Source organism: Euprymna scolopes, chromosome 19, assembly GCF_053919585.1.
Source record: "Euprymna scolopes isolate OS-2025 chromosome 19, ASM5391958v1, whole genome shotgun sequence".
NCBI classification, from domain to species: domain Eukaryota; kingdom Metazoa; phylum Mollusca; class Cephalopoda; order Sepiida; family Sepiolidae; genus Euprymna; species Euprymna scolopes.
The window spans coordinates 23212470-23239896 of record NC_136500.1 but is presented as its reverse complement, the minus strand read 5'-3'; the positions used below and the strand labels follow the sequence as shown (position 1 = coordinate 23239896).

The 27427-nt window shown below is 32.9% G+C and overlaps 1 protein-coding gene across 8 annotated transcripts in view; it reads right to left on the bottom strand.

The window, feature by feature from the left end:
• The window catches only part of LOC145303489 (uncharacterized), a 731279-nt gene that overhangs the window by 394063 nt on the left and 309789 nt on the right, over positions 1–27427 (bottom strand). For 7 of the 8 annotated variants that reach the window (XM_080144908.1, XM_080144909.1, XM_080144911.1 and 4 more), the window contains 8 exons: positions 27171–27281; positions 23319–23429; positions 23111–23221; positions 20893–21003; positions 16334–16444; positions 12721–12831; positions 6420–6530; positions 2523–2633 (listed from right to left, as the gene is read on the bottom strand). The exons of the other annotated variant lie outside the window; for it this stretch is intronic. In XM_080144908.1, coding sequence (XP_080001034.1) covers positions 2523–2633; positions 6420–6530; positions 12721–12831; positions 16334–16444; positions 20893–21003; positions 23111–23221; positions 23319–23429; positions 27171–27281 — 888 coding nt within the window. The remainder of the gene's footprint in view (positions 1–2522; positions 2634–6419; positions 6531–12720; positions 12832–16333; positions 16445–20892; positions 21004–23110; positions 23222–23318; positions 23430–27170; positions 27282–27427) is intronic. 8 annotated transcript variants of the gene reach the window in all.

Genomic DNA, 27427 nt, shown 5'->3' with positions numbered 1-27427 from the left:
CTTGAGTGTGACAGTATTCAGGAGTGATTCAACTCTCCGGAAACAGCTTGTGAGAATCAAGCCAGCTACAGAAAAAAATCATAACCAAGATCGACTAAGAATTGTGTATATGAAATCCCATGTAAATGTGGAAAACTACACAAAGGTGAAACATATCGTCCATTGAAAGTATGGTGAGAATATCGAAAAGATTGAAACGTCAGATATAGCTGATCATATCCAACTGCTAAGTAGACCTAGTATAGAATTTATTACGATATGGGAACTAGTAATTATAAACAATAGATAATATATACAAGTAATAAGTAAAAAAATTAATATATACAAGTAATAAGTAAAAACATTAATATATACAAGTAATAAGTATAGAGATGACATACGTTAATATATTGTTATAATTAGTAATAAATGGTGATATTTACAACTAGAAACATAAATAGGTTTTATATATATATTGAGATGAAAAATACTTTTTGGTGGTTAGCTAATCTGTATAAGTCCTTAACTGTAGCAGTTTGCATACAAAGAGCAAGATTCCTTTTTTTGGGTGGACACGAAAAATTATGTGTGAGAATTCTAAAAATATCCAGTATGTTTTATTGAGCAATTCTGGTTTCTGATTCGTTGCTAGAAGAGCGTGGCTCCATTTGATTGGTCAGTTCTTATCACCAGTATCTATAAGTAGAGCCTTCCAATTTTCTTTAATCATACCCCTATCATTATATCAAAAATATCGCAACAGATACCAGTGGAACACAGGGGAGATCTGATGCTGATATAAAAGCAAGAGTTAGAAGTGGACGCAATAAGTCCAAGGAACTACATTACTAACCTCAGAACGATACAATTGGAAAAAAGTGTATCAAGCATAGATGCGAGATGATATCACGCTCTGTAATAGACACGACAGGAAAACAAATGAACACATATCTAAAGAAATGGCAGAAACACTAGAGTATGATCTCCAATCTGTAGTGGAATGGGGACAAAAATGGAGGGTCACATTCAATGTTGCCAAGACTAAACTTGTTTCCTTCAATAATTACTAGAAACCTTCTCTACCACCAAGAGCAATGGCCAAAGATTCATTATTTGAAAGTACTTCTTTTAAACTCTTAAGCCTAACGTTCACAGGAAACATGAGTTCGAACAATTACTTTGAGAGCATTGCCAGAACCCCTGCGAAGAAGGTAGGCTCTCTTTACCATGCTAGAAAGCTACTAACGCCTGAAAGTATCCTGTACCTCTATAAGGCCACCATTCGCCAATGTATGGAGTATTGCTGTCATATTGTGACTGGTGCATCTGCTACTAGTCTTTCGCTCCTAAGCAAGGTACAAAAGAGAGCCGTCAACCTGATAGGTCCTGAACTGTCATCTAAGCTTCAGCCTCTGTCCCATCGACGAAATGTTACATCCCTCTGCCTTTTCTAAAAGTAGTTTAATGGTGAATGCTCTGATGAACTGCAAGCACTTGTGCCTCCATGATGTAAATATCCTATACAAACCCAGCAAGCAGCTAAATCCAACCCCTACACGGTAGAGATCTCTAGATGTAAGAGAGCTTTCTACTCCAGTTGTTTCTTCCCCATAACCGCTAAACTTTGGAATTTCCTTCTGGGTCCCTGCCTCCCCAGCTGTACTGACATGCAGAAGTTCAAGTATAACGTGAACCGATATCTTGCTACCCAACTCTCTACATAGTACCCCAGTATCTTATGTCCCTGAGAATAGCCCCCTACACCAAAGTGGCAATGTGCCTTGTTTGGGGTGAAAATGTAATTAAAAAAACATTAGGGTTGAACATTTTTTCTACAAAGTCACCACTTATCAGGTCCAAGAGCCACTCAAGGATAAAAGTTAATGAATGTATGGTGATCACCAGGACAACAGTTATTGGTTGAAATTAGGTATAATTTGATTATTTAAGAGGTCGGCTCAACAAGAACTTGTTAACATTGGATTAAAGACGAATATATTTTAGTCAGCCCGAAAGCAAGACAGTGAGGTAGAATTCTGCAGGTGAGCCATTCTAAGAAAAAAGCTTTGTTCGTGGAATCTGTGTTTAGATTTAAGCACAGAAATAGAGTGGGGGAATTGTTGATAGTGGTTGTAGCTAAACGATTTTTTTACGAGAATGATAAAATGAATGTGCAATGTGAGTTTTAAAGTTAGCCTTAGATGGATATTACAGGATGGATAGTACAGGGATATATGTGCAAAACAAGAGACTTCGCTGGTTTGGTCACATTGAGATAATGTAAGTTCTCAGTTCGTGTAGAAGTGTTGAAGTAGCAGGAGAATGCCGAACAAAAGATGGGAGAGAAAGAAGGATAAATGAAAACCTGGCTAGAAATAGTTTAGTTTGGAAGTCACTTTTTAAAATGTCACCATGTAAAACAGACGCTAAACTGAATATGATGAGTCGGGAGAAAATGAATGCCTCGGCTACTAATTGAAACCCACCCATCAAACTATCCTCATTTCAACATACACACTTCACACGACATCTTTTTCACTCACCTTCTGAGCAGTCTTTTCCTTTAAATCCGACTTTGCATTTACAGAAGTATTCGTCAGCCTTATTGAAGCATTCTGCGCCGTTTTTGCAGGGTTTCAATCCACATGCATTTGCTGCAGAAAAAAATTATTATAATTATTATTATTATTATTATTATTATTATTATTATTATTATTACTATTATTATTATTATTACTATCATTATTATTATTAATAATATTATTAATATTATTATTGATATCATTATTATTATTAATAGTATTATTATTATTAATATTATCATTATTATTAATATTATCATTATTATTATTAATAGTATTATTATTATCATTATTTTTAATATTATTATTATTATTATTAATATTATTATTATTATTAATATTATCATTATTATTAATATTATCATTATTATTATCATTAATATTATTATTATTAATATTATTAATATTATTAATATTATTATTATTATTATTATTATTATTATTATTATTAAATTGCTAATTTATTAATTCTATAATTACACAAAATCTATTCTTTGTTTTTGTATACATTATTTTGAACTATTGATCATGCAACTCTTTGGTTTTTATACATAACAATAGCTGACATACATCATAATTACATTAACACAACGATTTCAACATTATGTGTATAATTGACGTAGGTTCAAACAATTTTACACAAATAAAAGTTCTTATTTGGTGAATTTATGAGAGGTTATTCCCTATGTGAATTCTATAATATATATATATATATATATATATATATATATATATATATATATATATATATATATATACATATTTATATATATATATATATATATATATTTATATATATATTTATATATATACATATATATATTTATATATATATATATTTATATTTATATATATATATATATATATATATATATACTTCAATGAATCTATAGGATACTATATCTAATATATAAACGGCTATATGTTTGTCTGTCGGTCTGTCTGTCCGCCTGTTTGTCTGTCACCATATTTTAAAACTATCTCCTGAGAAACTAAAATCGCAGAGCAGCGCTAGTGGCCTCAAATGATTGGATTTTTTATAGTTCGTTCTTTTATAGTTCATTCTTTTATAGGTCTTTAGCCGTTAAAATTGTTTTTACGCGGACAAAAATGGGTGAAAATTGAAAAAATCGTAAAAAAACATTTTGTACATTCATCTTAGTTTATTTTTCATTTTGAATTAGCTTACATACGTGTCGTATTGATGCAATGGTAAGGTCACCAGCTCTTAATGCTTCGGTATCCATTCTAGCTGAAGGCACCTAAATATATATTTTTTTTAACTTTTGAAATCGCGATTCTATAATAATATATCCGAAATCTGGACGAATTAAAATATTATATTTAAGCGTATTTTGCCCCCCCCCCATCCCTAGTATATATATATATATATATATATATATATATATATATATATATATAATGCTCCTCACCTTGAGTTGAGCATATTGAGAAGTGATACACGAATTACCATTAGCGTATAAGCGATGCTCTTTGTGTAAACAAATCGAGCAGAGGTAGTTTGGACGATGTCAAAACATCGTTAAATTCACTACTCGTTCAGCAGCCGCCAATAGCGTAATGGTTAGGAACGTTGACTGCCGTACAGGCGGTCGGGTTTCAATCCTGGCTTGAGGTAGTTGCCTGTCTAGCCGCACTAATGAGCTATGAAACAGCGAAACAGTACTATATATATATATATATATATATATATATATATTTTAATTCCTCCAGATTTGGGATATATATATGTGTGTGTATGTATATATATATATATATATATATATATATATACACACGTATATAAATATGTGTATATAGATGTGTGTGTGTATATATATATGTATATCTGTATATATATATATGTGTGTGTGTACGTACAGTCAGCACCAACACTATTCAGGGTTTAACCGGCTTACTCAGAAGGAGGAAGTTTCATGGGAGTATGAAATTCACAAGCGGTCCTCAGTCGCATGTATATCCCCGTAAGGGGAGATGACGACGTTAGGTTTTTGCAACTTTTTTTTGCAGGGAGGTGTCGACGTCCTCCTACATACAGCACATGGACTTCCCAAATTGGTTACCCATTTTAGTAATGACCATGCTCAACGTTGCTTAACTTCTGTGATCTGACGGGAACCGGTGTGTAAACGTTATTATGCCGTGTGTGTGTGTGTGTGTGTGTGTGTGTGTGTGTGTGTGTGCATATATATATATATAAAGCTGATTTTATGCCTACAGTATTTCATAATTTTATTCAAGCTTATATATATATATATATATATATATATATATATATATATATATATATACACACAAGGCTGTCACCACTTATCAAGGCCCAGAAGCCACTCGAGGATAAGGGTTGTTGCGTATACAGTAATCAGTGGCATAGTATCATTGTAATCGTTAGTATTGAAGATTTGATAAAGTGCCTTACTTAAGGGGGAGGTTCATCAGGAATTATTTATGTTGGATTTGGAGACATCCAAGTTTGTAGTCAGGTGGGAAACAGGCAAACGGAACAGTTCCACAGGCATGCACTTCTAAGAATATATACATATATATATATATATATATATATATATATATATATATATATATATATATATATATATATATATAAAGCTGAATGTGTGTGTGTTCGTGTGTGTGTGTTCGTGTGTGTGTCTGGTCACGAATAGGCTCCTATATGGTTGACTATTCTAAAAACTGATTGCATATAATGATAGAAGATGTATCGAGACACAGGAATGGGTATGTTTTATCTGGCAGAACGGTGGTTCATTAAAATTTGGGGTCTCCGTTCGCGCCTAGTCCACAAAGTATGGAAATAAAAAATTAAAAAATTAAAAAAAAAAACGTTTACAAGTGTTTTTGATATAGATGTACATAAGAAATTTACAACCCTTCCTTTTCATAACCTATCATACTTTCATAAATCAGAGTCCATTTTCTGTAGGCTGTTTTTGAACCCAGTCAACGACGGGTACTTTTGCTAGTATATATATATATATATATATATATATATATATATATATATACGCACGCATACGAACGCACATATCTAGACAACTTCCTTTTCTACATGAATTGATGAACACTGTTAAGACGGCTGACTATGGTTGTCCGCCTAATTTAACATAAACAGGATTTGTTTCTGTACTTATCGTTCATGTAAAGGTTGGAAGTGATCACATTGATTAGAATCCTAGGAATTAATTTAAAGGTGACTACATATAGAGTCCTCAAAGGCAGTTCAAATTTTTAATGCTATATGAAATTATTTTTTATAATTTGATAACTATTTTAAAATAATATTTATTATTATTATTATTATTATTATTATTATTATTATTATTATTACTATTATTACTACTATTATTATTATTATTATTATCGGCTCACATGGAGCTTTCAAACAAGTCAGCAAACGATCTGATTGGAAACCTGTGGTGTTCTCTGGAAGCTGAGTGACAACAAGTCTCTCCAGACGTCCAACTCTCTCCTCCTCCTTCGATAGCATTTGCAAATAAATTTGCATCATCGCAGCAGCCTCTTACCATTGATTTCTCTTATACTGGAATTTGAGTGGCATTAAGCCTTCCCAAGATCCCAGTTCTCTTCGCACTTGTCCAGTGGAGGTCTGGCCAGTGCTCCCTCCTCGGTCTTTCCATCCTCCTTGACCCTTCTCGGCTCTTTGGTATCACTTTTTTTTGTGGGGGGTAACGGTGGTGAAATAATGGAGTATTATTATTATTATTACAGCTAGAATTGGGAAACATCTAGAAAGAAAAAGGAATATAAAAGGTTATAAAAGCAACTCAAACACTTCGGATAGACAAATTCTTTACTTACGTTTGACACATGTTTCGCCCATAAATTCAGGTTTGCAGACACACTTAAATGTATCTTTATGATTATAGCATTTAGCACCATTTTTGCAGGGTTTAACTCCACACGGGTTAGCTACAAAGAACACAGAATTGACATTTAGTTAGTCACGTTAGAATATTGGAAGTAGTTCTGTTTTAAACATATTTGTAAAAAAAAAAAAAAGCCAAAGTACAAAAATCCACGTAAAACGTAATATAGAATAGTTACATCTCATTGTAAAGGTGGTTGTAGTGGTTATGTAACAATCAAAGGCTAATATTTAATATTGCCCTGGTTTTGAACCATTTAGGTTCAAAATTAGGGCAATTTTAAATGACAGAATGTTTAGGCATTCAGGATTAATTTCTATTTTGGCCATCCAAGAGGACAAACCAAAATTCTTTTTTCCAAATGATCTGGCTCATTCAATTTTCTTTTTCCATAATCATCTAATTTCAAGAAAATTTTTGTCAAAATCAAATGAAGGAATTTTTAAAAAATTAGAAGACTAATGGATTGATAGACTAACAGATTTACATTCTTTGCAATTAACAGAGGAAACTAAATACAAGGGCCGTTCTAAAAATAATGCCTCCTACTTTTTATTCCGCCTAAATCGATCAGATCAAACGGGGATTGCAAATTGTATTGTTATGATGAATTAACCCATGCATGCACGCCTTGGTAGTTTTATCTCTCTATTGCAGAAAATTTGACCCCTGTCTTGGACGTGCATCAATGAATTTCTCCATGAAGATAAAATTGAATGATCAATATTCACCGGCGCCTATTGAACGTTTACGATACAGTTGATGCCAACACAGTTACTAGATGGGTTTTTTGATTTCAGAGTGACGACATAGATGTGAGCGAAAAAGCATGATTCAGAGTTTTACAATCAAGGCATTAAAGGAGGCTGGCAGAAGTGCATTGAGAATAGCTTTTCAACATTTTACTGTTTTAGTTAAAAAAAAAAAAATAGGAGGCTTTACTTTTAGAACGACTCTCATATATTAATAATTGTTAACACCTTTGGCTATACAGTTATGAGTTAATATACGGCCAAAGTTATTGCAGAAGTCTTGCTAAGAAAATTGTCACTTATTTCCAAATTTAGTTTGCAAAACTGCCAACAAATATGAGAAACGGCGGATTTCAATAGCATTTATACTTCTAAATATGTTGGTATCAGTGGCATAACTAGAGTAAATGTCACCCGGGGTGGTCTGCTCAAATGCCACTCCACTGACATTGTGTCACCCCTCCTTTGCTGTCACCCGCCTCGCTTTAGCTACAACACACACACACACACACACACACACACACATATATATATATATATATATATATATATATATATATATATATATGAACCCTTTTTTCGGAGTCAACGGCCAACTAGCACCGTGTGTGTTTATGTGTATGTATATGTGTGTTGGGGTGGAGAAGGGCTCCCGTAAGCCGTGGTAAAGGCAACCTTTCTAGGAGAAGCAAACCTCTGATTTAAAAAAAAAAACATAAAGCGGGAGACCAGTACCTGCATTAAGCTGGTCTGCAGTTTAACTTGTTGCTGGCTATCTTGCTCTTGCTTGTTGCTGAATCTCAACATTTTGAACCGAGAGAGAGAGAGACTTAGCTGTCGTGCAAAGCTAAGACTTTGTAACATCATCTGTGTATAGATACTCCCTCAGGGATTTGTCTATAAAAATGGTCCTGTGGCGATTGAAGTCATTTTTGTGCTCATGGACTTTAAGTGTCTGAGGGAGTGGCACTCGTCTGACAAGACGTTGCAATCATCGTATATATATATATATATATATATATATATATATATATATATATATATAAGCACTTAATCCTTTTTTCAATTATTTTTCACAAAAAAACTGAAATGAGCGTCATCAAATAATTTCAAATGTACTTTTAAAAATTACAAAAAATACAGGGTTTAGAGTTTTAAATAAACATCGGCAAAAATATTCTTCAGTTACTAATTTAAAAAAAAAATGTCAAAGTTTCTAATATTTTAGTTGGTTGGTTGTTTTTTGTTTTACGGCATATCAACCCTTTCCAGGTTTTTTAATGCCGAATCCAGTGATGTTGAAGAAAAAGATTTTAATAGAATATATTTGTTTTTATTTTCCAAGTCAGTTGGGACCTTAACAGGCACTACCACTCCGAGTCAGAGTGGACCTGGGAGCAATGGCAATTAAGGGGTGGCTCCACACTCCCCAAAGCCTGCAAGCTGGGACCTCATCATCGGATATAGTTTAAGGTCATATGCAGGACCTCTAATATTTTAGAAAAGAAAACTTTAGAATTTTACATGATATATGATAAATAAATCATATTTACAGACTATTTTAGCAACTTAGCCTGGCTGAAAAATTTTGTTGGGGTGACATTGTGTCATCCCTTTTGCTGTTACCCCGGGAGGACCGCCCCCACCCCTCTATCTACGTTACTGGTTTGTATTTAATTGGCTAGTAAACTATCTTATGTATATTATCACTATCAGATAGTTCGTAAAACACACTTAGAGCAGAGACTCTTATTTGCTATGTAAGAATAGCGAATAAATGTAGAGATGAACAGACTAAACAGTTTTTTCTCCAAAATATTCAAATACAATTTGTGTATAGGTTATAATATACAAATATCTTTTTAATATTATGATATTAAGAACGTCTTGATATTAAATATAAATGTAGTATTGAATAGTAATAGGCAAAAATAAAAACATCGTTTTACACTATTTTCGAGTTGAGTGATACAAATAACATAGCAATACAACACTCCTGGTCATATAAATCTCCATTTTCTTTTAATCTCGATTTTTTTAAAACATATTTCCACATTTAAAGTGTGGGGTTTTTTTTTCACGTGTAGTACTAAATTGATTTTAACTCGGAATGTTTACTCATTTAATAATATTTAGTAACAACCACAAAAATCAACATAAAACTATTTTTATATCGCGTTCTGATACCTTTATATTTACTGAATATTGGCTTTATCAGCATGGAGTCTATATCTACCGATGAGATATTTCATCTTCCCTAAAAAATCATTTGCTTTTTTTGAAAAAGAAACAGTTTTAGTATTAGTACATTAATTGAGCACCAAAATCTCAAGTATACTTTAACATTATCAACGGATTTTTTTTTATTATACGTTAAAGATCTGGTTTGGTGTACCAGACATAACACCTGACCGGGTGAAATAACACCAAAGCGGTTGACGCAGATCTCCACCTGGCTGAAAGAATAAACATTCGATGATTTCATGCCGAGACACCTGCAAAGATCTCTTGCAGACAAAACTACGCTTATTGCTAAATAAGCAATAAAATGTCTGGAAGCCACATTTTATAGGTGGACTGGCTACATTGGCTACATAGGCGAAATTCTGAAATGGACGATGCAGTTATGGATGTCTATATCGTCTATACAAGCTGATTCGGCCGACTAGCGAATTCGAGAGATCAATTCCATCAACTCTCTCTCTATCCAAACACACCCTCTCTTCACACTCTCTCACACACACACTCTCTCTCTCTCTCTCTCTCTTCACACACACTTTCTCCACACACTCTCTCTGTCCACACACACCCTCTCTTCACACTCTCACACACACACACACACACACACACACTCTCTCTCTCTCTCTCCCTCTCTGCCTCTCTCTCTTCACACACACACTATCTCATTCTCCACACACACTCTGTTTCTCTTTTTATCTCTCTTTCTCTCTCTCTCTTTCTTTCCACACACACACACTCTTTCCAAACACTCTTTCCACACACACACTCTCTCTCTCCACACACACACACCCTTTCTCCACACTCACACACACACACACACTCTCTCTCTCTCTTTTTCTCTCACACACACTGATTCTCAACCGTCAATTGTTAGTTTCCATAATTTTAAGCATAGCAGTTATATACAGCCGTGAATACGGCATAATCACGTTGACACACACCGGTTCCCGTCAAATCACCGAAGTTAAGCAACGTTGAGCCTAGTCATCACTAAAATGGGTGACCAATTTGGGAAGTCCAGGTGCTGTATGTAGGAGGACGTCGACACCTCCCTGCAAAAAGTTGCAAAAACCTACCGTCGTCATCACCCCTAACGGGGATATACATGCGACTGGGGACCCCTTGTGAATTTCATACTCCCATGAAACTTCCTCCTTCGGGGGAAGCCGGTTAAACACTGAATAGGGTTGGCGCTGACTGCACACACACACACACATATACATCACCTGAGTTCAGACTAGATTAAAATGAACAGAAATAATATTCTCATCTGTCATTCTGTAGTTACGGTTACACGCCTTTAATTTATAGTTTATGAGCATGACACATGCACGGCTAGCATCAGTCAGAGTTTTATCATCGGATTTTTTTACTGATCCTAATATTTGCTGTTCATTTCTCAACTCACCAGATCCAAGTTTAGACAAGTAAAATATGTCTAGCAAAAGCGCATTAAATATTTGAATAGTCACAACAAACACCGATGATAATGAGTTCCCAACTTACTTACTCTTAACTTTTGCTTTAAAATCTATTTAATACTCTTTCGATTCTGAAACAGTTAACTACTTATGACGCTCAATAAAAACATGCAAGGCGATGGCTTCTGTAAAATAACCCCTTCTTTGGAGGCTTCACGGCTTCAAGAGGTTTTCAATAATACAGCGGATGCATTTTCGTTAAGTGAAAAATATGGCTGATGTATGTCATATACAAGGAGTATTATCTATGACGTCTGATATTGATCATAGCAGTAGTCTCTCTCCACAGTGATTAGTAGGGCTGTGACAACAGCATATACTTTTCATTGTTTGGACTTTTGAGTGTGTATCCGTTAATACCTTATATGTTTTTATATAGACTGATGTGGTTCTCGGTTGATTAATCTGTCTTGCTGTGTTGGATATATACTTGAAAGTCAAAAGAATGAAAAGAATATGCTGTTGTCACAGCCCTAGTGATTAGCAATGTATATAGTCTGCATAATATGCTGTTGTCTATAGCGAGTATATAATAACATCTTATCCTTTTTTTTTTTTTTTTTGTTTACAAATATTCTTAAATTTATTTTTTCTTCAAATCCCTCTTAGATGTAAATTATTCTTAGAGAGTTACACATTATGGACCTTCACCCAACACGATCTCCCTGGTGGGGAGATAAGCCATTCAAATATACGTATGCTTCATCTAACTATCATAAATTACTTGCTTGCTTACAACATCACGTATGCGTATCTTACTTTAATATTCTTACAAGTACATACTTCTTTTTTTTTTCACATTTTACAAGAAATTTTCCGGTATAAAATCATATAGGTAATTTATAAAGATCGCTGCCAGGGAAGAACGCGAGAAAAATCTCTTTAGGCATTAAAAGTTGTTTTATGTTGTTTTCGTTATATATTACTAAATGAGGAAACGTTTCTATTAGAAAAATTTAGTTAGTATTATGCATCTAAAATTGAGAAAAAAAACACGCTTGAAAAGTGTCCACTTTATGAGGCAAAAGCCGTGGGAAAACAAAATGGTCACCGAATTTGAACCTGATGTCGTGTTTATCTAATAATTTAACTCGAAATGATTCCTCATGTAATAATAGTTAATAATATAAATTAATATATAAATTAATAATATTATTAATATATAAATTAATAATATTAAGCAAAAAGAACAACATAAAGCTACCTTTAATGCCTAAACTATATATGATTTCTCCTACTCTTTATCTGTACCTAAATCTAAATGCAAATTCCATGGAGAAAGCTTCTTTTCCAGAATTATCCGCCTGTGGAGCACTGTTCCGCTGGTCTGCTTCCCGGTTAAATACTACGTGGTAGCCTCCAAATCCAATGTAAACATATTCTTGTTGAGCCGTCCCCATAAATAATCAAATTATATCCAATTTACACCATCACCGATTACTATACTACCAACTTACATTCATTAATTCTTATCCTCAAATGGGCTTCGGGCCTTAGTAAATGATGACTCACAAGTAAAAAAAAAAAAACAACAACAAAAATCAGATTATATATTTTTTCTAGCATTCTTCTATGGTGTGATTTTCATAAATTACGGAATTATGGTGGATACTTATGATAAACGAAACGTTATAATTTAGTTATAATAAAAGACTTGACACTTTTTATTCAGGCTTAAAGATGCGACACTCTTATCAACGTGAACCTTTCAAAAATGGTTATCTTAAATGTAAAATAAGAATGACTTATAATGACTTACGCAAAATACAGGTTCTTCCCATAAAGTCAGCGGTGCATTGACATCTGAAGGTATCTTTCTCATTAAAACATTGAGCACCATTCCTGCAGGGTTTAAGACCACAGGGATTGACTACAAGATAAAATAAAGATAAGTTAATTCATATTCACACACAATAAGGATAGATAAATATAATAACAGTGATAAAATTATCTGAATTGCTTAAAAATGCATTCACGTTTCTTATCAGCCTTATTATTTTGATGATAATATGTGCAACACTATTTAACGTTTCAATTGTATTTTAATGTATTCATTCCTTGTGTATATACAACAGAGAGCTCGCATATGATTGCATATATCTATATAAAAATCACATACGCAGAAAATATTTTATTACTATTGTTAAATCTCTACTTATGGATGGAGTAGTATTTAAAGAAATACTGGAAATTTTCCCCTGAATATTATTTTAAAATATATTATTTTGGATTAAAAAAAAAAAAAAAACATACGGCATAATCACGTTGACACGCCGCTTCTCGCTAGATCATTAAAGTAAAGCAACGATGAGCCAGGTCAGTACCACATAAGTGACCATTTGGGAATGTTATGTGCGGTATGTAACGGGCTGGAACTTAGAAATTCCCAGGTTAGTATCTCGTAATGGATTTAATCCACTAGGAGAGTGGCACCTTCGGTTTTCTTTAAGACATGCATCTAGGAGGAGGAAAAACTCTCATGTAAAACCTGAGGGCTACTGTCTGCTCTGTCCTGTGGCAGCCATTGCACCGACTAAGTGGAGCAGTTGTACTAAAAAGTGTGGTTAAGCTTTCATAACTAAAAACGAAGCATCTGTGTGGATTTCCAAAGAACTTAGTTGTTGTGGTGGACAAAATACGTCGAAATCGACGGGTGTATTATTATTATTTTGCATATATATATTATTTTGAATATATATATTATTTTGAATACATGTAAATACACACACATTTATGAGATTTAAATATGAGGGGAAGAAAACCAAAATCCCCAACGTTTCGCATACCTTACGCGGGCTTTTTCAAGAGTTAAACAGATTAAAAATCGTCCATAATCAAAAAGGCACAGATAAGACCGTTCGTGTGTACTATATAATCTAGGGTTGTATCATTTTTGGTTCCAAACAAACCATTCGCTGTTTGGATATATATATATATATATATATATATATATATATATATATATATATATTGAAATACTGGAAATATATATATATATATATATATATATATATATATATTTCCAGTATTTCAATATATATATATATATATATATATATATATATATATATATATATTGAAATACTGGAAATATATATATATATATATATATATATATATATATATATTTCCAGTATTTCAATATATATATATATATATATATATATTTCCAGTATTTCAATATATATATATATATATATATATATATATATATATATATATATATATATATATATTGAAATACTGGAAATATATATATATATATATATATATATATATATCCAGTATTTCAATATATATATATATATATATATATATATATTTCCAGTATTTCAATATATATATATATATATATATATATATATATATATATATATATATATATATATTGGGTCCAATAGAATATAATAATAAATACGAAATCTGCATTAATCAAAATATCATATTTAAGCGTATTTTACGACCGGGCAATGCACGCACGCACACACACACACACACATACATACACACACACGCACACACACACACACATATATATATATATATAAATATATTATATATATATATATATATATATATATATATATATAAAACTGAAAGTGTCTGTGTGTTTGTGTACATTTTCCTTCGCAATAACTCTGTCATTTTTCAGTCAACAGACTCGATATTTGATATACAGGGTACCGAGATTTGGGAAAATCGATGTGATTGGTTTTCGGCCAGAAATTTCGCGATTAAATGGTCAAAGTTCAACGATTTGACCTTTGAGAACTCTACCAAACTCCTCCGACAATTTTGGGTCTAAACACTTGAAATTTTAGATATTGTTTCCTTGGACATGGATCTAACTTAATAACTTGATTTGAACCCAAAACAATAAAGTTAATAAGGTCATAATAGAGGTCAAAGTTAAAAAAATTGACCTTTTTCTTTTTTTTCTTTTTTTGCTCAACATACACCTCCAAATACCCGGGCAATGCAGGGCACCCATGCTAGTATATATATATATATATATATATATATATATATATATATATATATATATATATATATATAGAGAGAGAGAGAGAGAGAGAGAGAGAGAGAGAATATTAATATTGGGTTTAATAGGACTACATTATAAGGATCGATAAATCACAAATACAAAACTAGATAACACGAGGCAAGATATTTTTTAATAAAAACATTTATTTAAATTCAATATTTTCGGCTAAACTAGTCTTCTTTAAATTGATGAAAATTAAACATATATGTATGTGGTTGATATTTTATTATTTACAAACAATGATTTATAATATATACTAGAAAACGAGAAAAATAGCTTGGAAAGACAGTCAAATTTAAAAGAAAAAAACAGATAAAATTAGCCGCTTTCTGCTTACTATAACATCCTTTTCCTTTCTCTCTGCGTAACTCGTATTACTAGCAGTGTTATCATTCTCTTTTATTTATAATAAACTATTCCAATCTTTTTATCAATCACTTTCTTTATTACCTTCGTCTGTAAATAACCAAATATATAAAGAACGAGAGAGAGAGAGAGACAGAGACAGAGACAGAGACAGAGACAGAGACAGAGAGAAGAATGGCCGGGGACAAAACGAGATACAATGACAAAAACTTATCAAAAGATAAGTAACTTTTTTAATTAATTAGAAGTGAAGACTAATGAGACAATTAAAATTTAATTTTTCAACCTAACTCAATCCTAAAACTAAGAAAAACTTTAGCATGTATTTTGCATGGTCAAAATATATACTCAGCTTTAGTATAATACTAAATAGATATCCTTTACTCTATTTTGACACGCCTTTCATCTTACAGCTGCAACCGCAGAAATAAGAGTGACTGCCCCTTGAAAAGAATAAAGAAGGACAACATGAAAAACTGTATATCTGAATTGACTGTAGAGTTTTTGTTTGTTTTGTTTTTTATGGAAATCACTCGAGACAAGGCATGAAGTCACTATATTAGGAGCTGACAAGGACGAAAGATGGTTATCGCAAAGACAGGAAATGCCTATTGACCTTAGTCTTGAAAAGACCATGGCTGTAGGTAGACGGAAAACAGTGGATAGTAAGAAAGTTCCACCGTCTTGTAATTCTTGTAAAGAAGCTACGAGAACAGGAAGTTGCATTGCAATGAGGTATTAAAACAGTGAATGATTAGTTTGGAAGCAAATATGCTACAACCACACACTATACTAAAACATGAAGCAGGTTTATGTACGCATTTTTGAACATTGGACAAAGATCATTTGGGGCGATTTTAAGTCGAGCCCATCTAAAAATATATACTGAAGATGCAATCTGTGCTATTTTCGAAAAATCTATTTTAAGAATAAGTCATAGCTTAATGACATGCCGACTTACCTTCAGAACAGATCTTCCCTTTAAATCCTGCTAGGCATTTGCAAATGAATTCTTCCTTGTCATTGAAGCATTTTGCGCCGTTTCTGCATGGCTTCAATCCACAAGGGTTTGCTAAAAAAAAAAAAATGGTGACAAAAAAGGTTACAAATGATTAATCGTTCGTGTTGCTGCTTTAACGTGTTCTATCATTCCTTTTAATGTATTTTATGAAGAGGAGGATATAAATCTTCTTTAATATAATGCAAGTCGATTCAAATACCCTATTCCCATTAATATAGACATTGAGAAATATGATTTTCAATTCTTATTCTCAGTTCAATAATTTTAGATGAAATATAGAAACATTAAAGGAAACTTTTATTTTTATTTTTATTGATTAAAATACAAAAAAGTTTCTTAAAAGAGTAAAATCGATAAATGTGTCTATTTACTTATATATGCATCAACTTTGAGTGCATAGACTTAAGGCAGGTGTAATAAAACTAATGTTGGTATATTTACACACAAGACTAGATAAAAAAAGTTCATTAGAATTTAGAGCTACATATCAGAATATTGCATCGAAGAATCACAGAAAGTCGTTCAGTCAAAGGCAACGAAACTAAAAAGAAAATAAATAAAATATCAAGACTTCATTTTCTTCTATTTCAATATTGACAATCGAAAAAACATCTTAGCATTCGGTTATTTGGACAGCAGTATTAGGACATATGAGCTTGAGGGTAAGAATTTCTCAGTCTTTTTCTTTTATGACTAATAAAGCTAAAATATTGATCAGGTTTTAAAGTATAAATCAATGAAATCGATTTACAACGAAACATGGATTAATATATGTTATTAAATTCGTATCCGTGATTTAGTAGAAGCATTTAGCCATCTAATTGTGAGAGTAAGAAGCCATCTAATTGTGAGAGTAAAAAGCCATCTAATTGTGAGAGTAAAAAGCCATCTAATTGTGAGAGTAAGAAGCCATCTAATTGTGAGAGTAAGAAGCCATCTAATTGTGAGAGTAAGAAGCCATCTAATTGTGAGAGTAAAAAGCCTTCTAATTGTGAGAGTAAGAAGCCATCTAATTGTGAGAGTAAGAAGCCATCTAATTGTGAGAGTAAGAAGTCTTCTAATTGTGAGAGTAAAAAGCCATCTAATTGTGAGAGTAAAACGTCATCTAATTGTGAGAGTAAGAAGCCATCTAATTGTGAGAGTAAGAAGCCATCTAATTGTAAGAGTAAGAAGCCATCTAATTGTGAGAGTAAGAAGCCATCTAATTGTAAGAGTAAGAAGCCATCTAATTGTGAGAGTAAGAAGCCTTCTAATTGTGAGAGTAAGAAGCCATCTAATTGTGAGAGTAAAAAGCCATCTAATTGTGAGAGTAAGAAGCCATCTAATTGTGAGAGTAAGAAGCCATCTAATTGTGAGAGTAAGAAGCCATCTAATTGTGAGAGTAAGACGCCATCTAATTGTGAGAGTAAGAAGCCATCTAATTGTGAGAGTAAGAAGCCATCTAATTGTGAGAGTAAAAAGCCATCTAATTGTGAGAGTAAGAAGCCATCTAATTGTGAGAGTAAGAAGCCATCTAATTGTGAGAGTAAGAAGCCATCTAATTGTGAGAGTAAAAAGCCTTCTAATTGTGAGAGTAAGAAGCCATCTAATTGTGAGAGTAAGAAGCCATCTAATTGTGAGAGTAAGAAGCCATCTAATTGTGAGAGTAAAAAGCCATCTAATTGTGAGAGTAAAACGTTATCTAATTGTGAGAGTAAGAAGCCATCTAATTGTGAGAGTAAAAAGCCATCTAATTGTAAGAGTAAAAAGCCATCTAATTGTGAGAGTAAGAAGCCTTCTAATTGTGAGAGTAAAAAGCCATCTAATTGTGAGAGTAAAAAGCCATCTAATTGTAAGAGTAAAAAGCCATCTAATTGTGAGAGTAAGAAGCCTTCTAATTGTAAGAGTAAGAAGCCTTCTAATTGTAAGAGTAAGAAGCCATCTTATTGTGAGAGTAAGAAGCTATCTACTTGTGAGAGTAAGAAGCCATCTAATTGTGAGAGTAAGAAGCCATCTAATTGTGAGAGTAAAAAGCCATCTAATTGTGAAAGTAAGAATCCTTCAATCAATTTTTTTTATGACTAATAGAAATATAAAATATTGAATAAAATTAAATATAAAAATCAATGAAATCGATTTAAAATAATTTTATTTTGTTTATAACAACATGGACTAAGGTTCGTTGCAAAACAGTGATGAAAAGGATTTAAAAAGCTATTAATTACAAAACTATGGGAGAAAATCGAGTTCGCTTTATGTATAAGATGTATACGAATCTATGTGCATATATGTTAATATAGTTAAATTAAGTAATACTTCTGGCATGAGATTTCCAGCGCTTATGTATTGACACAACTCGAAAGCTCAGAATTGTTGACCAGTAAAATTGATACCTTATAATGTAAAAGATTACCAGACCAGAAAAACAGGGTGGTATAAAAAGAGAGTATAAGTTTACTAGCAAAGATACACGTGCTTTGCATGGGACTTCATGCTTAGATACCTGCTTTGCGTACAGCAAAGTCTCAACCTTAACATTTGACCTTGATCTTGAAAAATAGTGTGCACCATCCCTAGGTCGGAGACCATCATCACGTGAAGTTTGACCATGGTCGGTCCAGTTGTGTGGGCTGTAAGAGAGTATACATACATAGGCTATGACCTTGACCTTTACTTTAGAAAATGGCGTGCACTATCCTTAGGTGTGGCACCATCATCATGCCAGGTTCAATCATGATTTGTCCACTGGTGTGGGCTGCAGGAGAGTTGTGCACATAGACACACACACACTCGAATGCTATTACTTTATATATATATATATATATATATATATATATATATATATATATATATATATATATATATATATATATAAATATATATATATATATATATATGAAAATATATAAATATATATATATAAATATATATAAATATACATATATAAATATATATATATGTATATATATATAAATATATATATATATAAATATATGTATATATATATTAATATATATATATATGTATATATATATGTATATATATAAATATATATATATGTATATATATATAAGTATATATATGTATATATATAAATATATATATGTATATATATATATATAAATATATATATGTATATATATATGTATATATATATATATATATATATATATATATATATATATATATATAAATTAAAACAAATTGTATTCATCATTTCATGTTGGATAAAAGATAAAACTCATTTCAGAACCTCAACTACATACCCTGTAAAATAACAAATCTATTACACACTGGTTCAGTTTAGTAGTAAATTCTTTTCATGGATATCGCTCGAGACAAGGCATAAAGCCACTAGATATAATGAGCTAACAAAAACGAAAGACGATCATCACAAAGACAGGAGATGTCTATTGACTTTAGTATTTAAAATACTAGGGCCACAGACAAGTGGAAACAGTCAGCAAGAAGATAGCTCCATGAAGTTCGCAGTATCTGAAAAAGGAAGCTGTATTATAACAAGGTATAAAAACAGCGAATTGATGTAGGCTACTAGATGAACGAGCCAAACGAGCTGTAACAAAGGAAGCAGGAAATAGATCAGACAATTCTGAAGAACACATGCTACAGTAGTATTCACAGAAAAGACTGAGAACAGCAACACTATGCACCTGTTAGAGAGAGAGGGTGCAAAGAAGAAAGAGCAGGGCCAATCACAAATTACAGACATGTTTGTGCACACAATCAAGAATCGATGTAAGCAACAATTACATTGAGAGCATTGCCAGGACCACTGTGAAAAAAGATAGGTTCTCTCTGCCATGCTAGAAAGCTACTAACGCACGAAAGTATCCTGTACCTCTATAAGACCACCATTCGCCCATGTATGGAGTATTGTTGTCATATTTGGGCTGGTGCATCTGCTACTAGTTTCTCACTCCTAGAGAAGGTTCAAAAGAGAGTCGCCAACCTGATAGGTCCTGAACTGTCATCTAAGCTTCAGCCTGTCCCAGCAATGAAATGTAGCATCTCTCTGCGTGTTCTACACATACTTTAATGGTGAATGCTCCGAGGAACTGCGAGCACTTGTACCCCCTCGACGTAAATACCCCCGACAAACCCAACAAGCAGCAAAATCCCATCCCTTCACAGTGGAGATCCCTAGATGTAAGAGAGCCTTCTACTCCAGTAGTTTCTTCCCCAGAATCGCTAAACTTCCAGGTTCTTGCTTCCTCAACTGTACTGACATGCAGAAGTGCAAGTGTAACGTGAACCAACATCTTGCTGCCCAACTCCCCACATAGTATCTCTACATCAAAGTGGCAATGTGCCTTGTTTGGAGTGAAAATGTAATAAAAGAAATAAAAAATAAAATAACTTTTTATATATATATATATATATATATATATATATATATATATATATATATATATATATATATATATATATATATACACCAGCTATATTAGTGACTGTTTAGTATTGAGCACTATTATGAGTAGTCAGTAAATGTTACTCACGTTCCGTGCAGGTTGGTCCCATGAAAGCTGCCGTACAAACACATTTAAATTTCTCGCCATCGTTGACACATTTCGCACCGTTCTTGCATGGTTTTAGCCCACATGGGTTAGCTGCAAATAAGAGAAAACAACAAAACTTTAAGAAACTGAAATAAGTATTTAACATTTGCATATCTAACCACAATAATACAACCTGCGTGGGGATCATTCTTTTACCTTCTGAAATAATTCATTATCGATATATTTGTTTTATAAAGACAAATTAAGGAATGGTATGTGCTTGTTGTAATGGATAAAATGACGGACTATGGAAGCAGTTACATCAAGTTCTACATATATTCGATCTATTAAGTTCAATTATACATTAATATCTTTTAAATGGTAGAAAAACCTGTTCTGAAGATAATAGCAACTTAGTGTTTCATTAAAATACTTAACTGGAGTTATGTATATATTCCAGAGAGCTTCGCTACATGCTTAAAAACAAAATCCATCCATTTTTCACGATTATGTTCTTGGGAAAGTCTCAAAAGTGGCCTGCTGGATCTGTCTTTTGATGGTTGTCATCTTGATTTTTCTTGAATGTAATCGTTTTGATATAGTTTCTTTACATAGCTGGAGGCGCGTAGCCATGAAATATTTCAAAACCATGCTGATCACTTTATTTAAATACGATCATTGATTGATCTGTTAATATTAAGTCTTTTTCTAATATTTTAATGGCTGCATCTATCATGCCAAAATTACTACAAGAACAGTTCTTAGAAATGTCCACTTCCCATGAGTGATGTTTCTGACAAAGGAGGGGGGGTTATTGCTGTTTTCTCAGTCGGAATCTATCCATCTGACACCTATTGTTAATTAGTTTTGACATTCAGTAAGTATTATTTTACTTACATCATCTATAAAATATCTTCATGCCTTATCTGGAGCGATTTCCATAAAAAATACTTAATTTCAAAACATTTCTCAGTATACTCCGTTCCAGCAGTAGAAACTATCAATACATTGTAAAATCTTAACTTCAGAGGAGTTGATACTAGTGATGGGACGATTCCAATTTTTTTACCTCATCCGGATATAATTACCGATTCCGTACTAAATTCGCGAATCCGATACAATTACCGATTCCGATTCCAATTTTTTTTATAAATCTCTAAATATATAACTATAAAATTGTTATTTTTTCCGATTACCATATAAACACATATTAAATGTTTTCTTGAACGTAAAAACCCACTTGTGGGAGAGGTGATCTATAGATTTTAGTTTCACTGACAGTTTAAAATCAATAATTATATATTATTTTATTATCACTAACAGCAATGGATGATTTTGTTTAAAAAAAATGAAATGAAAGAGATAATTAAAGGAATCGTTTTTGGCATCAGAAAATAGACACACGTTTTTACGATTCCGCTACCGATTTCGATACCGATTCCGATGGCCCCAGAAGTTCTGATTTTTCCAATTCCTGATTCTGATTCCGATTAATCATCCCAACGTCATTCCATGTATTTTCTTTTAAATGTCCAAATGCAGAAGTTGCTTTCCTTCTGTTAATGTCAGACGACAGCCTTACGACCACTGAGCAACAAGACATAAAATATTTGCCTTTTTCAAGTGAGGAACAGGTTTTGCATTTACCTGCACTCACTTTCATACCTCGTTTTGCAAAAAAAGGTTTCAAGACCAGAAGTAGAGAACGTATCAAAGACAGCGGTAATGAACATGATGTCATCAGCATAGCCATCATGAGTAGAGAATTCATTATCAATCATCACTGACGTGGATATTGTATTGCAATCTTGAATAATTTAAAACAAGTCAATATACCATGAAAAAAGAAATGAAAGAAACATCTTTGCATTCACCTGAGGTAGGTCAAGCTGACTTCCTTCAAAGAAGGACGTTTGTAGAAAATATTAAATTCAGAAGCAGTTCTCAGTCACATGTATATCCAGCCAGGTGAGATGATGGTGTTAGGTCTTAAAATTTCCGTCATCCAACATACAGCACTCAATATTCCTAAATGGTAATCCATATGGAACTGACTAGGTTTAATGTCACTTAACTTCGCTAATCTAATGAGAATCTTTGTATGAATGTGATAATGCCGTACGGCAAGTAAAATAGATAAACCATGCTAATTCAATTCAGAGGAGTTTAAAGCTTGACTAAGACAAATATTATGTCAAAATGTCTTTTGGATACTTACGTGTTACACAAGTTCTTCCCATAAAACCTACTTTGCATTCACATTTAAAGGTGTCTTTGACATTGAAGCATTCAGCCCCGTTCTTACAAGGTTTACGGCCGCAAGCATCAACTACAAAAAAAGATTATTCATTTTTTAGTAAAAATCGATTTCCGAATAAGGAAAACGAATACAAAATGGATCATAAATTAATGAAAGGCTCACATACTTTTAGAGCAGATTTTTCCTTCAAAACCAGGTTTACACTTGCAGAAGAAACCTGTGTTATCATTGATGCACTCGGCGCCATTTTTGCATGGTTCCAGTCCACAAGGATTCGCTGAATAAAGAAAGAACAATATAAAATGTGTCTCGGAATACATAATCTTGTAACAACTTCATATATAAAGTAAAATTTTCCCTTATTTCATTGGCTGGTATAACTTTATATACAAAAGATGCATATAACACTGTCAATACTTTTTTATAGTATACATATTTTTTTTTTTTTGCACCATTAGTATTTCATATTTTACTCTTCCTATATTTTAAATCTTTAAGTCTTAGACAAGAGAAAAATCCAGGTTGTCCTCGACGGTCGTACATCTAAACAATATGATATAAATGCGGGAGTGCCTCAGAGGTCTATCCTTGGAACTCTATTATTCCTAATATTCATAAATGACCTCCCCAACAAAATTACCTCTGAGATGGGTATATATGCTGATGACACCACGCTCTATAACAGGCACGTCAGGAAAACAAATGAACACGTATCTAAGGAAATGGCAGAAACACTAGAGGATAACCTCCAATCTGTAGTGGAATGGGGACAAAAATGGATGGTCACATTCAATGCTGCTAAAACTAAGCTTGTCTCCTTCAGTAATTACAAGAAACCTTCTCTACCACCAATAGCAATGGCCAAAGATTCGTTATCTAGTAACATTCCGATATATACATATTTATTACAATACGCATTGGAAAATATTTCCCTTATTCTATGTAGCTAAAATGATTTAAAAACTTTAAAAACATTTAATTTAATTTTCTATGTTTATTATTTATAGCAAATCAGGTGCAAATCTTTTATAATATTTGCTAATATTTTCCTCCGAGGAGATGTATAATCATTGAAAACTCAGGGGTTAAGGAAATATATTTGACTATACTGTATTCTTTGTTTTGCATACAATAAAATTTCTATATTTAAAATTTAACAAATTTATAAAAAGCATTATAAGTGGAGGGTTACGAAGCAAGATATTTGTTCACATTAAATTAAAATCCGTACATGTTGGCACAATCTATGAAACAGCAAAAAAAAAAAAGCAGTTATTAAAGTAGAATGCTTTTCCAGCATCTCTATCGTGAAGGGGAGAATTTTGTCGCTTGTTGGATTGTCAGGGGTATTTACATATAGGAGGTACAAGTGCAGTAATTCGTTGGAGCAGATTCCGTGAAATTATTTATAAAACAGGCACCATTGATTCAACATTGAAACGATGGAACAGGGAGTATAGCTTGGCTGAGAGTGTGGAACCTCGCGATTCTATTTAACATCCTGTCCAAGAGGAAGGGACTGGCGGTTCGTGCATCAGTCCAGATATGTCAAAAATACTCAATGCAAACGGTGGCTTTATAAAGATATACAATACAGGCAAGTGAAACATTTACCAGTCCAGAAACATTCTTTGCAGCAGACTTGGCAGTATCTTCAATGTATTTGTTCTGCTTCATTTTGACGGTGAATATTATCGAAATCGGTGTTGGAGGGGTTTCTTATAATTGGTGAAGGAAAAGAGCAATGTCCTGGTAGCATTGAATCTAACTATCCATTTATGACCTAATATCACTACGGACTAGGTCATTTTTTTTTTACATAGGCATCACCACTTATCAAGGTCGAGAGACCACTTGATGATAAGGGTTAAGAGCGTACAGTAGTCAATTGGACAATATAGTAATCGTTAGTAATGGAAATTTGATAAATATGTTAGCTTAAGTGGAACGGCTCATCAAGAACTTGTTTACGTTGAACTTGAAGACAATCAGATTGTAGTCAGCTGGAAAGCAGATAAACGGAAGACAATTCCATAGACGTGCAGTTCTAAAAAAGAAGCTTTGTTCATGGAATCTACGTTTAGGTTTAGGCACAGATAAAGAGTGGGGGTAATTATTGATAGTGTTTTCTGCTAGACGAGTGTTTCTTGTCAAAGTTTGGCGATTTATATATGATAGATATGATAGAGAGAGAGAGAGAGAGAGAGAGAGAGAGAGAGAGAGAGAGAGAGAGAGAGAGAGAGAGAATTGCGCATGGTGTCATAAGAGAATATACTCATCTGGGAATCAATGAAATCATGGGGATCGTGTATGCAGATCATGAATGTTCAAGTATTGACCACTGAAGCAAACCTGCATTAATGTGATTTTGTTTAGATGTACAAGCCATCGAGAATGACCTGGATCTTTAGTTTAACAAAAAAAAGGATCTGATTATAGTGAATATTTCTTAGAAGACCTTCATGTCAGACCTTGTCAGAAGCTTTGGATATGTTAAACCCTTTCGCCCTAACTTCACCTGCCTTATCCAGTGTATGGTGTATATGTTCAGAAATGACCGTTACAATATTCACAGTAACACAGGATTTCCTGAATCCATACAGTTTGTCTGAAAGAAATCTAGCATTTTCAAGGTACGGAAGATCATAAGATGGATCAATGGTTAAAAAATTTTAGCAAAAACAGGAGGAACCTTATAGGGTGATAATTTTGAAGATCAATTCTTCCACCAGACTTCTTAAACACTGGTATCACAGAGGCAATTTTCCAACTACCAGAGAAGCAAGATTCAGCAAGGCATTAGTTGCTGAGCTTGGAAAGGACAAGGATCAGCTCAGCAGAGCATTTCTTTATAATTATATCAGGGATAAGTTCTGGTTCACATATTTTTGGAGGTGGGAATATTTTTTATGATAGCCATCCATAGTAGGAAATTAAGGAGAGACTGGTTTGTGGAGTCCAAGAGTAAGTTTACAGTGAACTGCTGGGCGTGCAGTTCAGACTTACTTGGCGGTTCGATAGGGAGGACTGTTCATTGCTAATTATCTACAACACTATTATAGATTCTCCAGAAATCGTGAGTTCCTAATTTCTGTGACTCAATGAGTTTTATGACCATCTCGGTATATATATTCCTAGCTGCGGTTTTTACATACTTACATGGTTTCTTGATGCTATAATTTTTCGTCTATTTGTAGCTGAGATATGACAGTTGAAATAGTGGAATGCTTGCTGCCTATGCGCAAGAGTAGCTGCACAGACCATAGGGACAATTGGAGAAAGAGGGGTTTACTATGTAATATAATTATCCATGTAAGTATTATTCTTACTTCGGTCCCGATAGTTCACCGTGTTGCATGTTAGATTGAAGAATTAACGGTCCTAGGTTCTACCCAAGCTTTGGGCCACAGATAATTTTAAAATATTTTTTTTATAATTTGCATATTTTTGTACTTATGTGTCTATTTACTTATTCATTAAGTAGAATAGTATATACTAAATTTATGTGCTTCTTTCTCCTACTTACAACAATTACTTACAACATCCACCAAATATATATATAGTAAATTTACATAAAGATGCCTTTATGTGACTTATACATGACTTCATTTTTTATCTTACTTCGAGATTTTAATCCACCAGAATGCATTTCGGCTTATTCTTAAGAAAGTCAGCAAGTTCATTATTTGAGTAAAAACGGGTTCATTTTGTAATCCTTTGACATTTTAAATGACTTTGAAAGCATTTTAATTAAACTTTCAAAATCCTAATAATAAAAACAAATATCCTACATCAACAAGTCTAGGGCAGCTATAGACAGAAATAAGAAGGTCGGAGGTTACATCGGCCGAAACGGTGTGAAAATCACAACCAAGAGGAAAACAGTCATCTGAATAAGGCAAATAATACTAGTGCTGAAGAATGTCACGCGAATTCAGTACTTTTTAGTCATGGTAGTCTTACAGTTTTTACAATTATGAAAGATTTATCGATTTTTTGTGATTAGTGATCAACTTACGTTCGATACAAGTGGGTCCCATGAAACCAGCAGTGCATACACATCTGTATTTGTCTTTATCATTGAAGCACTTGCCACCATTTTCACAGGGCTTAAGTCCACATGGATTGGCTAAAAACAGAGAAATATTTCTAAAACATGACAATAAATACAATATATATCTATACCTCAACTTATATAATGTTAGATATATTGATATGTTCATAGATTTGCATAAATATGATTCACAACTAATTAACTGATCATTATGAATTGTG